Source organism: Lethenteron reissneri, chromosome 42, assembly GCF_015708825.2.
Source record: "Lethenteron reissneri isolate LAM-NWPU_2019-01 chromosome 42, ASM1570882v1, whole genome shotgun sequence".
Classification (NCBI taxonomy): domain Eukaryota; kingdom Metazoa; phylum Chordata; class Hyperoartia; order Petromyzontiformes; family Petromyzontidae; genus Lethenteron; species Lethenteron reissneri.
In genome coordinates, this window is record NC_083820.1 from 11,150,705 (window position 1) to 11,168,957 (window position 18,253).

The 18,253-nt window shown below is 43.6% G+C and overlaps 1 protein-coding gene across 1 annotated transcript; it reads left to right on the top strand.

The window, feature by feature from the left end:
* The first annotated feature begins 4,004 nt into the window (after nucleotides 1-4,004).
* Nucleotides 4,005-15,563, top strand: RNASEH1 (ribonuclease H1). Its single transcript, XM_061569161.1, has 8 exons — nucleotides 4,005-4,404; nucleotides 5,773-5,845; nucleotides 7,249-7,310; nucleotides 8,380-8,476; nucleotides 8,578-8,632; nucleotides 10,183-10,267; nucleotides 11,501-11,625; nucleotides 13,358-15,563. The coding sequence occupies exons 2-8, from the start codon at nucleotides 5,784-5,786 to the stop codon at nucleotides 13,436-13,438; spliced, it is 567 nt and encodes a 188-aa protein (XP_061425145.1). The 5' UTR covers nucleotides 4,005-4,404; nucleotides 5,773-5,783; the 3' UTR covers nucleotides 13,439-15,563.
* Nucleotides 15,564-18,253: the final 2,690 nt, after the last annotated feature.

The following is an 18,253-nucleotide window of genomic DNA, read 5'->3' on the forward strand; positions in this document are numbered from 1 at the left end:
CACTTCACCGTAATGATCGATGCAGAAGCATAAGCACAGACATAGAGTACAGCATAAATCCAATTAACCGCATCCAACAATCTTTGACTCCGTGTAGTGTGCGGGTTATTGGATTTATGCTTACAAACCATAGTTTGTTCTGCACTGTCCTCTGCTTCTAATAGCTTTGACAACCTCTTATATATGGTGGTTACCCATCCAAGCACTGCAGGCTCCAACCTGCTTGTCTTCCGAGATATGGGGAGGCACATTCCGGCAGATTTAGTCTATAATACCTATACTTAATCTATTATGTTAAACTAGTACCAGTGCATTAGGTGCATTTTGCATGTCCACAGAACTGCACGCCGCCAACTTAAGTGAAAATTAATGTATCCAAATACGCAATGACAATTACTTTAACCTCCTGGGATGGGATGTTAAAATTAGGGAAATGGTCAAGATTAGTGACGGAATAGCGGCCAAGGAATGGAATACGTACGAGACTCCATACATAGCAGGGATGGAGTGCTGAAATCTGCTCGTGTGCAGGTGCTGGATGGATTGTTACATCACAGAACCGTGATCGATAGCAACGCCTTTTATCCAGCAGTGGATTAATAAGCGACGAGTTAATTCAATTTGGTTATCCAGATTAAAATATCGCTGAGACTTAAGACTTTTTTCAGGAGGATCAAGCATTCGAATAATTGACTTATCTCTTGTCTGAGAGTATTGCATATATATATGACGTTACAGCTCTGTATTGCAGGTTGGTAAGGCTTATGTAACAGCAAACAACAGTTTAACATACGTTATATAACCCAAACGTCGGATAGGACTCGAGGGATTTTCAGTACATTACAGTACTTGGCTTAAACAACCACAATACTGTGCTATGCTCAAGAACAAATCATATTTGTCAACAACATTGTCCTGAAGATGAATAAAGACGTTTCAGGCAATGTCCCTTCATAGCAGACACCTCAAGTACAGTATTTGCAAAACGCGGAAGCTCTGGAGCTTTTTTTATTATTATAAATAGTCGCCGAGCACAAGCCAAAATCGCCAAGCGGCCTGCAGCAAACATGCCTATTACATCTTGATTTGACGTTTTATTACAATTTTAGGTGCGAAAAGTGCAGGTACAGCTCTGCAATTACTTGCTCATGGCCTACTCTTCCACGTTGAAGGTGTCATGCAGTTACCATATTTTCTGCATTATACTGGTAGGAACCTCATGCAGTTACCATATTCTCTGCATTATACTGGTAGGAACCTCCTGGTTACACCAGCTCACAGGGGATTATTGTGTCCGTCCGTCGTGCAGGGAGGGGCTGGGTGGGGAGGGAGGGGAGGGGTTGGGAGGGGTAGGGCTGGGTGGGGAGGGGCTGGTCACCCCGTGGTGCCCTTATAAAATTCAACGTTTAATCTACTCACGCCGGATTGTGCCCACCCTCACAGTCGGGCATATTTGCGGAATACACCACGCTGCCGTTGACCCTGGCCATTGACCGAGCAACCCAACGCTCTTACCAGCTCCCTCCGCAGGAATGTGTTAACATGCACCCCAACCTTGTGCCTAGTAAGATCTTGACTTAAAGCGTTCGTGACTGCAGGAATTCATATTCTTTGGGTCTTTCGGTAAAGTCACGTAGGTAGGTTCAAATTAATAAAGAAAATTACGACGTTTCGAACATAACACGAGCGATCGTCACCAGGAGAAAGATTACCATCGCTTGTGATGGAAACGTCGTGTTTTTTTATTTATTTATTATGAATTTGAACCTATATTCGTGACTTTACCGAAAGACCCAAAGAATACTTGTGCCTCGTGTTCGTGTAGTTATACAAATATACTCACACAGCTACCAGACTATAAGATACACCCCAAACATTGTCTTTAAAATACAGTGGGGGGAATGTGCACCTCATGCAAAGCATATGGCAATGCGCTTCTTGAATTGTGAAAAGTTATAAGAGCTTGGTGGAAAGAGAGATGATTGGAGTGAATTCCAAAGTTGATATGTCCACCAGTGTTTCTTTTACTACATTGGCTTACAGGTGCCATGTGAACGGCGGATGCTTTTAAATGTCTACGCATCTCTGCACCGCATTCTTGCTGTGCGAGAATGCGAGCGATGCCACATGGGGTTGCTGCTGAAGCTGCTGCTGCTGATGCTGCACGGCAGCGAATCCTCAAATAAAAACACTGCGCCCAGAGTGAGCCGCTGGGCAGGGAAGGTGTCACACGCTCTCGTTATGAAATGCGATCGTAAATCACGAGGTCACAGTTTAGGGGCCACCTCGCGTGACCTTTACTTTGTAGATGACAGACATCGGACGGCTGAGATACAATTTGATTTCATTGTTTCTTTTTTTTCGCAAGTAGGAGATGAATCATGCGCGGCACAGTTCACTGGAATAGCTTACAAACGAAATAAATAATGACAATTTAATACGTAGAATAGCGTAAAATGCCAGTATAATTGTATAACATTCATATGATGTTCTTAGGTTTTTTTTCGGTAAAGTCACGTAGGTAAAACATCAAAATTAATAAAAAATAAAATAAAACAAAAATCACGACGTTTCGGAGGCAACACAAGTCTCCGTCATCAGGTGGAGACTTGTGTTGCCTCCGAAACGTCGTGATTTTTGTTTTATTTTATTTTTTATTAATTTTGATGTTTTACCTACGTGACTTTACCGAAAAAACCTAAGAATATGAATCCTTGCAGTCACGAAAGCTTCAAATCTAGAATTCATATGATGTATACTGTAATGTAACAAACGTGCTAAAAGTACGGTCACACATTTTCCCCCAATGGTGCCTAACTTTCTTTAAACCGAATTTGACAATCAAAGGCACCGTCCAGATTTCCCGAACACAGTAGATGAACGCTTTCAATGAATGCGTACGATCTGCTGCAACGTGGATTGGACACGTGGACACTGAAGAGGATGGAACAAAAACTGAACACTTTCACAAAGAAACGTGGGAGAGATGAACACTTGACGTCACACTGAGAGACATCAATCGGAAGCGACAAATGCTATTTAGAGATGTAGTGTTGATTTTTGAGAAAGATTTGTCGATTTAAAGCTTTCGTGACTGCAGGGATTCATCTTCTTGGTTTTTTCGGTAAAGTCACGTAGAAGGGAAATAATAAAATAACAAAAATACAACATAATAAAATTCTCACGACGTTTCGGCCACAACGCAAGCAGCCGTCCTCAGGTGAAGAATAGGACGGCTGCTTGCGTTGTGGCCGAAACGTCGTGAGAATTGTATTATTCTATTATGTTTTATTTTTATTATTTTGAGAAAGAGTTAAGCGTTCTACAAAATATCGTAGTCGAGAATGGCAATGGAGAGAGTGGCAGCCAGGAAGCCACCTGGGAGCTTTGCACCTTTAAATCGAAAATGATTTTTGTTAATTTAGAACTTTTTTTGTATTTAGTGTGTCGCCCTTCACCCACCACACCCCCGATTAGCACGGCTGGATACGTACGGTGCGAAAGAAGTTCAACACACAGGGCAGAGAACATGCTAGAGGCCAACCACGGCGGGATATGAATAGCGAGATGAACTCTGTTCACGTGTAGGTACCATATGGATTTCATAACGAGAAACAGGAGTGGCAATCATTTGGGGAGGCTTTCATCCAGCAGTGGATTGGTCATTGCTGATGTATGCGACCAAGGGGATGATGATGGTGGTGGTGGGGCGGGTGGCATCTAATGTTCGAGGGATATTTGGGAATCGTGATGGAATTTCACGAGGGATTGATTTAAGAGAATTGAACCGGGATTGAGACTGCAACTCCGATTAGCCCGGTTGTCTACGTACGGTGCGAAAGAAGTTCAACACACTGTACGTGAAATTGACAAGGTGAGGAATTTGAGAAAAGAAGAGGAAAGTTTTTATTTTTCAGAGGGAGTGGAGAGACACCTTTGGGATGAGACGAGGAAATTTGATACCGTGTCCAACCCATGAGGTTTAACTGTATTCCTGTAAAGGGAAATTGAGTTTTCAGGTCCACACGGAAAACAGCCTTTTCAAAACCGGGCAAAAAATGTTTTTGTCTATTTTTTATTATTATTCTCGCTTGTGCCGGGACATTGTAGGATGAATGTTGAGATGTTTAAGGGCACCACGGTGTGACCAATAGGGTCTGAATTGAGTTGAGCAGGAGGAGGGCGTTGCCTGTGTGTGGTGATGGGCGGGCTCTGGCTGGTGATGGAAGCGTCGCCCTCTATAAAAGTCCCGACCCAGTCACGCCGACGTTTGTCTGCAGTCAGAGTGAAGTCAAGAAGGTGTAGTAGCAACTAACTTTAGTCTTCTAACAAGCTAACGTTCGCGATTATTATAAGCGCACTTCGATTGATTTCTTTGCCGTCGTCCCGGCTTTCGTTGAGCAGGTAAGGTGTGAGCGTGATTTAGTCGGTGAATTTAGACGACTCAACTTCAACGTGGCCATCTTGTTTTTGATTACGGTGCCACGTGTTCGGTCGTTAATGGCGCATACACTTTGCTCGTCGATACAATCATCTCTCGCAGAGGATGCCAGGGGAACACTTTTTAAATCTTCGTGCGGGAAAACAACGCAGTCGTACTCTGCTGGTTAGGTGTGGAACGCGTTTTGAGAGAATGTGGAGCGATGCAATGGGGGGCCTCGTCGAGGGATGAAGGCTTCAGGGAGGCCTTCATCCAGCAGTCGATCGATCAGTGCTGTTGAGGACCAATTGCGTTTCAGCGCGAACGTAAATAAGACGTCGACATCTTAGGTAACTTAGTCGGTTGCTTTAGTCGTAGTTATAATTTTAGCAGTCGATGTCTCGAATGTGTAATTGTTTATTTCGCAATTGTTTGGATTGTGCGGGTTGGCGGTGTTCGGATATTTGGCGGGAAAATGACGAATTCCCGCTCTGTCCATTTAATATTGTTAATTCAATATCCAATATTAATTTAAGATTATAAAGCACGTTTATAAGTTCGATCCTTTCTGCTGTTAGTTGGACGTCAATGTAATCCAGTTTTACAAAAATTGGGCAATCTTTCGATTTAAAGCTTTCGTGACTGCAGGGATTCATCTTCTTGGTTATTTTAATAAAATAATAAAAATAAAATATATTTTTTAATAAAATAATTTAAAAAAGAACATAATAAAATATTATATTTTATTTTTATTATTTTATTACTTTCCTTCTACGTGACTTTACCGAAATAACCAATAAAATTGGGCCATCGTTTAATCGGCCATGGTGGATCCCCTGCTGGACGAAGGCCTCCCGCGATGCCGATGGCGAGGTTGGTTGGTCGTGCGTCAAGGTGCGAGACAAGTTCAACACCCACACAGGGCAGAGAACACACGAGAGGCCACACACGGAGGGGTATCAATAGCGAGATGAACTCTGTGGACTGCGTCACGAGAAACAGGATGGCAATCATTGGGGTAGCTTTCATCCAGCAGTGGATCGGTCATTGCTGATGTATGCGACCAATAGGATGATGATGGTGGTGGTGGGGTAGGTGGCATTTGATGTTCGAGGGATATTTGGGGATCGTGATGGAATTTCACGAGGGATTGATTTAAGAGAATGTAACCGGGATTGAGACGGCACCTCCGATTAGCACGGTTGTCTACGTACGGTGCGAAAGAAGTTCAACATACAGCACAGACACCGTAAACTCCCTGATGGTGCATTGTCTTTGTGCTGTTTTGCCGTGCGATGGTGTAACGCCGTGACAACTGGTGCGGTGTTCTTGTTGTTGTTACTCGCGCCCAGCTACAACACAAATGGCGTGGAATTCTCGCAACTCCTACGGCGGCCAGAGGGGGGGGGACCCCTACGACTCGCGGTGAGCTTCCATGCCCCCCCCCCCCCATGTCTCTGTGTAGTGAGGGTTGCGAGTTGAAGCTGAGGAGGGGGGGGAGGAAGCGCCTCGCCCCCCCCCCCTATGTGGAGTGACGTCACCCGCTCATGATGATTAATGAGGGGGGCTGGCCGACGTGGAGTGACGTCATGCGCGGGACACACAGACATGTTGGCTCAATAAAGTCGAGTATAGCACAAAACCGGAATACCCAGAAGAAAAAAAATCCACGCGACCACTGCGAGAGAAAACGCGCAAACTCCAAATATACAGCAGCAGGCGACCAGAGTCGGTATCGAACCCACAACCTCGTGTATACCAGGCGAGGTGGTTAACATCTCGGAGCCACCGTGACGCCCCAAATATGAAAAGAACCCATCGTGCCGTCGAATCCAATGGTTTCCAATGCGGCGGCCACTCGCACGGACTGATGTCCAACAGCGAAAGTGGCAAAGGCAAGTCGGCATGTTGATGGCGCTGTCACTGAAAACTACCGTCGCTGGGTTCACTGTCGAGCAGAGAATGTAGTCGGTTCGTCTCGCACCGGGTCCCATTCCCGGCTCTACTCCCACTGCCTGCCGCTATGTACTGTAATTATGTTGGTCTCTTTAACGCTGCAGCGTTGCAGTTGCCCCCCCCCCTCCCCTATTGCCCCAGACCTGCTGATTTGGCAGCAACATTTAGCAATTACAGCGCCACAGAGTGGGCATGGATGGCATTGCACCCATTCCCAGTGACTGGTGTACTCCGATCTCTTCCAACACAATCTGGCCAGTTATGTACACGTCCAGGCATGTTGTGTATTGGCGACTGTGAAACTGATCTCACCTATGATTGTGAATGCCATGTTGTACCCAGCCATCCTTTGTCAAGGAAAGAATCGTCATTCAGGCAGTTGACCATTCACTGTCCCTATGTGAGCTTGCTAGTAGTGCATTATGAAATTAAATTCAAGGAGCATTTTGCAACGACCCTACAGATTGACAGCACGGAATACTTTTTTTGTATAATACAGACGGTCGCCGGTTTACGATGGTCCAGTTTACCACAATCCACGTTTACGAAGTTTATATAGGGCTGCTACAGATCAATTTATGGCTCGGAAACTTGATTTACAACTCCTCTTTCGACCTGACTGAACAGTCTGGTTTCTGATGTGGCTTGCCGTGGAACTTGTATTGTTCTCAAGTGTTTTATGGATTTTTACGAATTAAAGCCTCTTAAATATGGCTGACAAAAGAAAAAATACATCGACAAGTGATGTTTCTACTTGTCCATGGGGAAAATATGGTCCAATTTTGCGACGACGCTGTTTCCAGGAACGCATTGTATCGTAAAAGCGAGGCCCGCCTTTACTAACTTTGCATTGCTCTGTCTGAATTCAACAGTGGCTACCGCGACTCCTATGATTCTGGATATGGATCGAGATACGAACACACGCAGTGTTCAGGTACACGCTGGAAGTGGAAGGATGAGTTCCATTCCGAATGGCCCAGGCAACCCCAGGCGATGGTAGTGGTTGCAAGGGTAGAAGCCACAGCCAGTGATAGGCTGAGCTGCTCAACGTGTAAACAAATCCATCATTATTCTTGGTTCTTTCGGTAAAGTCACGTAGAAGGGAAATAATAAAATAATATTAATATGAAACAATAAACATTCTCACGACGTTTTGACTGCAACACAAGCAATCATTATGATGATGATTGCTTGTGTTATTTTATATTTATATTGTTTTATTCCCTTCTACGTGACTTTACCGAAAGAACCAAGAAGATGAATCCCTGCAGTCACGAAAGCTTTAAATAAAAATTAAACCCATCGTGCATTAAAAGGTAAATATTGAATTTCAACAGTTTCGTCCTCTGTAAATTGGATGGTTGAGCAGATGTGTTTATATTTAGCTTCAAAATGGAACCATTTTGCCAGTATCAAAGTATGTATCGAAAGACCGAAAGAATGTGATATATATTTAGCTTGTTTGTGCTGAACCCACGTTTCCCTGTTCCGAGCTTGGCCATTAAGTGGTTCTCTCCTTTCAGCCCTCGCTGCCTTTCCACACTTCTATGCAAATACATTTTCGTCTACTTATGTTTTCTTGGTATGCAGCTGCATATAAAAGCTATCATAAAATGTAAATATCTAATGAGCAAATCGTGGTGTGGGGAGGATTGAACCGCGTGTTTGGCATAATTTGTTCGGCATGATGTCTTGACTACACATGCTGGAAGCTTCAGGAAATTCAGGAACTGCATTCAGCTGAGAAATGGAAAGCGGAGCACGTGGGTCAGAGAATGACACAAATCAGAGACATCCTATTGACTGGTAAGGATAATAAATTAGCTTTGGCAGGAAACGTCAAGAACTGAAATCAGTCCTGAAGAAGCTCCCAGTAATTCGAGCGAAACATCAGACATCGTGCCATACAACACACGGTACAATCCAAAAACACTTCGATGGGCGACGCAGCACAACCACCAAACAATACGCAGTGTGGAAAAATGTAAGTGTTGTTCCACTAGATGGCGTGCCCGTGTATACGGACGGTTGCTGCACGAGGAACGGCCAGCCAGGGGCCTCTGGAGGGGTAGGCGTGTACTGGGGTGAAGGAAACCCAATGTAAGTCTTCTTCCTTTCATAATGGCTTCTTCACTCGTGCAATCGCTTTGTTTGCTAGGCCTGTAATGTGGTGATCCAATTTCGTTTTTTTTCACTTGCAGGAACGTAAGTGAAAGACTTGGAGGACGCCCGACCAACCAAAGGGCAGAAATAGAAGTGAGTAACGTCTGCTTTAATTGTTCTCCTTTACTGCTAAATAATTGTGCTTATCAGAGTGACTTTTGAGCACTGCCTTGCGAAAGGTTACAAGTCGAATTTGATCTGTATGCAGGGGGTATAGAAGCTTTTACCCGTGGCACACCATGGGGGAATTGAGTCAAGGATATAAAATTAATAAAAGTAAAATAAAAATCACGACGTTTCGGAGGCAACACAAGCTTCCGTCTTCAGGTGGAACCGTCACAGCCCGACAGCTGTATCAAGTAAATGAGGAATTACAGGAGATACCACTCCGTATATATAATGGTTGAGGGGGGCATGGCCAGGAACGGCACACTTTTTATTAATATGGTAAGGTGAGGCTTAAGACTAAGAATAGACTGCATAACAAATGACTGAGCCTTTGTTATGGAGAGGTGCGGTTTGTGACTAACGCCTAGCCTACATAACACCGAAAAAACCTAAGAATATGAATCCTTGCAGTCACGAAAGCTTCAAATCTAAAATCAAGGATATAACTTGTGGAAAAAGGAAGAGAGAAGAAAATAATGGGAAATGTATAAATATTATGCAAAGTTACGGGTGGTTGGTTGGTTATTGTTCATCGAATGAAAGTTGTGCAAAAGGTCAGACAGAGGGAGATGGCTAGCAAACAGAAGGGATGCTGGCACCAAAGTCTCCAAGACGGACAAGAAGAGGAGGGTATGCTTCTAGATTTGAAGCTTTCGTGACTGCAAGGATTCGTATTCTTAGGTTTTTTCCGGTAAAGTCACGTAGGTAAAAAATTCAAATTAATAAAATAAAAATCACGATGTTTTGGAGACAACACACACCTGAGGACGGCTGCTTGCGTTGTGGCCAAAACGTCCTGAGAATTTTATTATGTTGTATTTGTTATTATTTCCCTTCTACGTGACTTTACCAAAAGAACCAAGAAGATTAAATTACAATGTATGTTTTTGTGTGATAATCTAATACACTCGCCACACTCGCGGACAACGGCACAATGCAAATATTCACATGTTTCCGCATGCATCTAACCGTCCGGTTGTTGAGGACGTTAGACGGACACGTTCATGGCAAATCATTGACATTCAAGTGACGGGGCGAGCGTCGGGCTGACAATTCGGTATGAGGGGCGAACGTTGGGTGCTAGTGCCGCGGCGCGGGAAGTTGTTTGTGTTGAGGTGAAATAAAAAAAAAGCTGTGTATACACACAAGAAATGGAGAACCACTCGGCATCCTTTCATACAATAACAAGGACGGATATCATGTAGAATTAGTTAAACAAAGAGGGGGGGAGGGAATGATCATTTCTAACCCAGGAACTTGACCCTATTTTTCCCATGAAGGTATATTTGTTGAACGCGGTTTTGCCCAACACTGCATTTCCCAAAACTTAACTCCCGCGTTCGGCGAGGTCTGCCTGTGGTTAATATCACGAGAAATCATCGCAGAGTGAGATTAATTTTTTTGTCGTGAAAACGAAATCGCGGCAACTTGGGTTTCAATCCTCGTAATCACGCATGTCTGGTTGTGTTTTGTAGGCTGCTTCTCGCGCTCTGGAGCAAGCGCGGGAAATGAACCTGGACAAGCTGACTATCCACACAGACAGCAAATTCACTATCGATGGTACGAACAGTTGAATCTTCCTGAACAGTTTGGTGTGTTGCTAGAGATTTATATCCGGCTTGTTCACTTACAGTTAGTATGCATGTGCACAATTGAATAGGACATTTTTTCTTTAGTGCTTCAATGTGTTTTCAGGTTGCCTCAGGTGATGTTCAGCATGATGTCACATTTTTTGCTAGAACCCTTGGAAGCTTCAGGAATTGACTTGAGCAACTTATAGTTCCTGAAAAAGCTTCCAACATAGATGTTAAAGGCAGACATGCTAAACAACACGCGGTCCAGCCGGAAGACACGGAGATACGTGCAGCCGTGAAAATCTACACGGTAGTATGTTTTTGCATTATTGTTGGATGGTTCTGGTCGATGAGAGGGGTGGTTGTGGTGGTGGTTCTGCGAGGTTGGCACATTGCGTTATGAACAAGGCGAGTTGAGTTTGAATCCCACCTGTGTATCATATCCGTGGCAAGCGATATTTTAACCAGCCTTGCTTACACCAATCCGCACACGCTGAAGTATGGTCAAACAACTCCCATAACGTGATTTTTAGCGCTGCTTACATCTAGCAATGAATTGACAAAGGGCTGTAAATGAAATAAGTGACCAATATGATTCGCGATGCATTTTTGTGTAAGGTATTTCCAGTGTGTGGTGGCGGAAGGTACATCTTTAACATTATACCTGTGTAATGCGGGCGTACACGACCTTCCGGAAGTGACGTCATGGGGGGAGGAGTTACGTCACGTGGGGCAGAGGGTTCAGGTCTATAAGGGGAGAAACCGGAAGCAGAGGGGAGTGATCGGAGACTGGGAAGGTGTGAGGCCACGCAGGGCGGAGTGAGGAAGAGAGAGAGTGGCGAGATCGCCACACACACAGACCCCGAGGATCGGCACCGTCGGCCAACGGTGACCGACCCCGGGGCTGAAGGAGCAGCGAGAAGACTGCAGAGAGCAGCGGGTCTGCAAGGGTGGGGTTGAGCAGCGGGGGGGTCTGCACGACGAGACAGCAGCGGGTCTGCAGGAAGAGAAGTGGGCTACGTGAGCGACAGCAGCCTGGGGGGGGCTGCAAGAGCGAAGAGTAAGGGGGAGTGCCGTGAGGGAAAAGAGATCGAACCCAAATAAAGGACACAGGACAGAGAAGCGTCCGAGTCTTTTATTACACCTGCATGATCTAACATATTTATTTAGATTTGGGGCTAATATCTTATATGTTGAGTGTTTTTTTCCTGTGTTATAGGTGCCACCAAGTGGGTGAATACCTGGAAGCAAAATGGATGGAAGACTGTCACAGGAGAACCGGTGAAAAACAAAGCTGAATTTCAGAAACTGGATCGACTGAGCCAGGGAATCGATGTCACTTGGGTAAGGCCTGTTGGGCTTGCCTGCTGAATCAACAGAAATATCGTTTAGGTATCAATCTGATAAGTGGGCCTGTTTGTGCAGTGGTAGTGCAAGCAGCTTGCAATCGGAAGGTCCTGGTTGGGAGTTGGCTGAGCCCATCATCCCTCCCGGAATCGATAATATTAGTACCAGTGTGGGAGTGAAAAGGTGCGTTCTATCAATAGCCTCACTCCTGCGATTGGAATGTGGAATTCCACAATTAGATTGAGGCTGTAAACGAGATGAGCTTTGCCTCGATGCTCTGAGCAGGAAATCACTTTGACTGTCTAATATGAATGAGTTAATTAACAAGGGTATAATTTAAGTAAACGTGACCCCACTCTCGGCACACGCCTGTAATCCAGCACTGGAGGCGAGGGTTGGTAGATCGCACAAATTCTAGATTTGAAGTTTTCGTGACTGCAAAGATTCATCTTTGTTTTTTTCGGTAAAGTCACGTAGGTAAAAAATTTAAATAAATGAAATCACGACGTTTCGGGCGCAACACAAGCGTCCTTCAGGTGGGGACAACTTAGTGAAAGCACAAACCGCTTAAGTGTGTCGATCACACAAATGTTGTGAAACTCCCTTCCTGTGGCAGTCGAGGTCCTCCCCTCTTAATTTTGGAGCTTTCGTGACTGCAGGAATTATTCTTTGGTTTTTTCGGTAAAGTCACGTATAAAAATAAAATAATAAATTAAATAATAGCATACGACGTTTCGATTGCAACACAAGCAATCATCATCAGGTATAATGAAATAGCGACATAGAATATAACCAGAAAACTAGACTATAGACAGACATATAAGCAGACAGATATCACCAAGATACATAGAGAGAGCACCCCACAGAGACGATCACCTCTCTCTGTACCTGGGTTGCTCTCTCTATGTATCTTGGTGATATCTGTCTGCTTATATGTCTGTCTATAGTTTTCTGGTTATATTCTATGTCGCTATTTCATTATACCTGATGATGATTGCTTGTGTTGAAATCGAAACGTCGTATGCTATCGGCATACCCCATTTTCATTGATTTTTACCCGAAATTAACTCTGTCACTTATAATTGCAAGTTGTTGCGAGTCAGTGACTGCTTTAGTGGTAAAATATGGTGCTGTATTTTTAGGATAGTGTGTTTTATAATATCATTTTATGTAGCTATCCACATTTATTTAATATTTTTCTTCTGCAGTTTTTATTGAAAATGCAATATTTGATATCTCAACAACCTGATGTGATAGACAAAAACTGATGCCAGATTTGGAATCAGCACCCCAAAATTACCTTATGCCAGAAAAAGTATGTTGACCAGTATAATACCTTAATATACACAGGACCGCAGAGGTTTGATTATAATTATTGGCACTGGCTCGAAGCGTGGCTGCCTTCCTGCTTGCCCCCTTGCTTCCTCTTTGCCCCCTCGAGTCCCCCTCTCTCTTCAGGAGTGCGCGAATACGGTGTGCGTTACAAGTTGAAATGATTAACTGTCACCTGATGGCACCTTCGCAGGAAGCACGGCAATCGTGACGTGGAAGTAACTGCATTTACCATCGAATTTTTTGAAAAATCCAAAGGAATTCGGATTTTCCAAAATGTTTTCTTTAGATGAGATATTTTTAGATTTTTTACATTCATTTGAAAGTGGGGAACACGTCACTATTTCACGATGATGATGATGATGGATGTGTGTGTGTGTCCTGTTATGTCTTTCAGAAGCACGTTCCGGGTCACAGTGGCCACAAAGGTAATGAGGCTGCGGATCGGCTGGCCCGGGAAGGAGCCAGAAGGAAGTGACTTCATGTGCAGATGGGGCGGCATTGCAGCAACGAGCGGTGTTCATTTGTCTTGTCCCTTGGTCTACTGGTATATACACCATCGTGTGCTGACGTGTTCTTTGATGTTTCAATATTGGCTGCAGTCCATACGCAAAACAAGTATTGTAAAATAATATAGCTTGAGCGAATAGCTTTGGTTTTTTTTGGTTGTTTGGCATGTTCGGTAGAATGCCAGTTCCTGATAAAGCTCTTGGTACTTGGAACGAAACGTCGGGCAACACCAAATGCGGCGCAACTAGACACTTGTAATATTTTGACGAAGCTTTAAATTATAATTGAAAACTACACATGATCGTTGCTTGCAAGTGGAATTTTTTTGGATATGAAAGCATGTACAAGCCGCTGTGGTTTTCGTGGGCTCTATTCACATTTCGTAATTTCAGAAATTTACGTGGAATTGTTACGAAACTAAAATATAGCTTGTGTTGGTCATTATACACGTTATGTTTGGTGGCCATGATGGTCAAAAAAAAAGTTACATTTACGATACTGACAAAAAACAAGTTTAACAAAAAAAATTTGCTTAGCTGTGGTTTGTGTTGCTGTTTTAATAAGTGTCCTCAATGGTGGTCGGGGGGGGGACCCCTAAAATGTTTACAAGTGCAAATTGGAAATGCACTTTGAAAACGAAAATATGGAGCAGTGCAAAGCAAACTCTCAACATGTTCGCGGCTCTCCATTCACCAGGAAGTCCAGTTTAGTCCTGTTCATTGACTACTGTTTCATTCGAGTGTTTGTGCCAAAATTTGCTTCTAGTTTTAGGTATTTTTACTGTTTTTATGTTTGCATATAGCATTACAACCTGTCAGAAAAGTTTGACTTTCTGCTCAAATGAGCATTGAGGCAAGTACTCGTGTATGTTTAAAGCCCTGAGCCAGTGGTTGAGAATGCCACCAAGTTCTGAATGGAACGGGTGAGTATCCATAAGAAAACTACCGTTGACTTCCCAAAAAAGTGGTACTTATTTTATTGGACCCAGAGGGATAATTGGCCAAGTTAATCCCCAACCAACTAGGATTTTAACTCTCTATTTCTTAAGATTGTGAGCCACTGTCTCTTGCCACTGATATTCTGGCCAATTACGAGCTATACATGGGTGAAATATCTTCATGGAAATAACAGGGTTTTAAGAAAATGAATGTAACCTCATGAACTCCACCCAGGAGTTATCCAGATTCATTGAAGACACTTAAAAGGCAACTCTTACGAGTCGATGCTATTTTACTCTTAAATCACTTGTTACTTTGCACGTTTTGGTTTGGAATTGCTCATTTTGAATGTTTGCTGTTGGAGTTAATGCATCGCCTCGGTAAGCCACTGCCTCTGCTTATATAAGGGTTTTAAGGAAACTAATGTAACCTCATGAACTCCACCCAGGAGTTATCCAGATTCATTGAAGACACTTAAAAGACGACGCTTATGAGTCGATGCGATTTTACTCTTAAATCACTTGTGTTACTTTGCACGTTTTGGTTTGGAATTGCTCATTTTGAATGTTTGCTGTTGGAGTTAATGCATCGCCTCGGTAAGCCACTGCCTCTGCTCATATAATAATAATTCTGTGATAACATGTTTATGCATAAAGTTATTGGCATTTATGTCCAAATGCATGTCAAGGTGCAGGCATACTATTAATTTTCAACATGATGTGGGTTTCAATTGGCGGAAAAATAATTTGACCTTTTAAAAATAATGATTGCTCTTTTAAAATAAGTTGAAGTAATGTACCATTTTCTAGAATTTGTCTCTATAACTGCCATTATCGGTGTCATGTACTGTGATCAATGTGCAGCTTTTACAGTGTTTCACATTATCACTAATTTGGCTATAATCCGAGTTTATATTTAAATAAATGACACTTGTTTCAGAAAAAATATACATTTCAGAAACCCAATGATCGTACTTGATTGCGTTTGTTAAAATTTGCAGTGCATGAGCAACTTGCTTTCATGCTTTTGCGTCTACCAATGTTTTATTAGATTTATATGGATGCTGCGATTTTACATGGCCATGTTAATGTTAAGGCCAGTTATTACAAAACATTTTATGTTTGTGCATCGGCAGGAATACATTGTTGACCTTCACTGGGGGGGGTAACTCAATTTTATGGTAAGAGAGTAACTTTGCTGTTTCAAAATGTTGCATTTAAAACTGTCATTGTTTTGTCTTAATGTTACTAATTGATTTGAAATAACTAAAGCTTTTCAGTCACCAGGTCTGTTCAATCTTGTAATTTGCCATTATTTACTGCTACGTTGAAGGCCCCCGCGACAAGCCGTGTTTTATTACATCGCAGTATCGTGAGGGGGTAGTGACGGCTTTGAGAGGCCTTCAGCCATGAATTGATCTTGGCCGATGTCTTCATTGTGAAGTCTGAGGTTTGCTCTGTCTAGAAATGGATGTGTTTTTTGTAGTTTGAATACTAATTTAAATGGATTCAGCCAATTAATAGACAAAGCAACAGGAAAAATACAAAGGCAATCGTATGTAACATTACGTATTCATCTTCTTGGTTCTTTCGGTAAAGTCACGTAGAATGGAAATAATGAATTTTTATTATAATTTCATTATTTCCATTCTACGTGACTTTACCAAAAGAACCAAGAAGATTAATCCTTGCAGTCACGAAAGCTTTAAATCGAAACATTACGTATTGTTTTGATTAATCATAACGTGCTTATTTGTCTACATGTGGAAATACGTCTAGTTACACCAACTATTAACTCCCCTCTGAAAAGTCTGGTCTTTACAAGGTTTGCTAATAAAATAGGTCTGAGTAAATGCACAACCCTGAAATTGCTGGTGGGATGGGTCTCAAGAGAGTCCATCTCGAGGTGGAGTAATCTCACGGCCTGCTGAAAGACTGGCGGCAAGCACTCTTTTTGGCTGCTCGGCGGGCAGGTAGATGGGGGGGCATCTAAGAGACTTGCCCGTTTCATTTGCCATGCCGGAAGATTAACTCGAATCGACCAGCTCTGGATTGCAAGCTGTGGGAGCTAACCATGAACATCATGGCATCATTCCGCTGATATAATTACAGATGAAGATCCATAACCAGCTCGAAGCAGAAAACCAATGAAAGCGAATGTCGTTTGCTTTGCGGCAAAGATAGGGCACAAGAGTGACCATGTCATTTTGGCGCTGTAATGATTGCCATTGTATGAACTGGTGGTGCTTTGCGGCAGATGTTTCAAACTGTAAACCAACTTTGAAACCCCATCCCCTTTCGAGGAAACAATGCTGGTAGGGATAGCACTGCGAGTTGCGTCTTCAGTGGGTCTGCCACCTGCTCTGGTGGAAATGTGGTGCCTTGTTTATGGCACAAATATTTTGCCTTCTGCCATAGCTAGTTTCTAGCCCCGAGAAGACACGAGCTCTTACCATATGGGTGGCTTAATTGAAGTGCTTTGTTGAATAAGCTGCCGTAGTGAGTGGTGTGTGGAAATGGCATGTTTTTTTTAAGGCGACGCTGTCTCAAAAGTGGGTTGGCTGATGTGACGTTTAATACTGGTAGGAACCTGGTTACACCAGCCCACGGGAATATTGTGTCCGTCCGTCGTGCAGGGAGGGGCTGGGTGGGAGGGGTGGGGCTGGGTGGGGAGGGGCTGTTCACCCCGTGGTGCCCTTATAAAACTCAACGTTTAACCGACTCACGCCGGCTTGTGCCCGCCCTCCCAGTCGGCCATATTTGCGGAATACACCACGCCGCCGTTGACCCTGGCCATTGACCGAGCAACCCAACGTTCCTACCAGCTTTCTTCACAAGAATGTGTTTTATTGTTGGCCTTAGTCGGGGCCAAACTATCCCCACGGTGATCGGAGAGGGCTTCTCCACACGAAGCCCTTGGGACACAAAGCATCAGTGGAGAATGAAGGCTACGCAGCACTTTTACTATTGTGGCATCAAATTCCCTGTGGAGGGAATGTCTGTTCATCTGCAGTGACAAATACCACAACAAAAACAACGGGTGCGATGGCACAACCGCGTATGCGCGAATATTTTGTCGAGGCAGGTGCACGATAGGTCGCGTTTGCGGTTAAGTCACGTGTACTGTTTAGGAATAACAAAGGCAAATTCTTGCTGCAGAAATACACACTTTGGATAGAAGTGAGCAGAGCTCAATGAATGTGCAGGTAAATCTGATATACATATCAGTGTTCATTTGGTGAATGTATCATTAACTTAGTGGCAACAATTCCACGTGGGTCGAGATTGAAACAAATAGCAGGCTGGAGTAATTTTGGACGTGCCCATGACGGGTAATATATCAACATGTCTTAAAAATAAAGTGTAATTTTGGGGTGCTGATTCCAAATCTGGCATCAGTTTTTGTCTATCACATCAGGTTTTTGAGATATCAAATATTGCATTTTCAATAAAAACTGCAGAAAAAAAATATTAAATAAATGTGGATATCTACCCGGAGTTCCGTAAGGTGGCCCTGCGCTAGCTCGGCTCGGATGCACCAGTGGAAAAAATGTGGGGTGGGGGAGGGTGTTGAGCATTGGAAACACGCTGACTTATCGTAGTCGCTTTGTGGAGCGCGCACGCGTCTGCCGTGTGGTTTGCTGCACCTGGGACGACGGCGAGGGCTGTCATTGTTGTATTGTTTCTGCAAACGGACATCTGCCGGCAAATAATAAAGTTACACAAACGCATTTCATAAATCAACCGCCGTGGGTTGTTTATTTACGGAACCGCACGACAGACTCGGCCGCTTCAAGTTCTGCTTTGGCTGGGAAGGGAGCTTTAGTGTCTCAAGTTGCGTGTTTG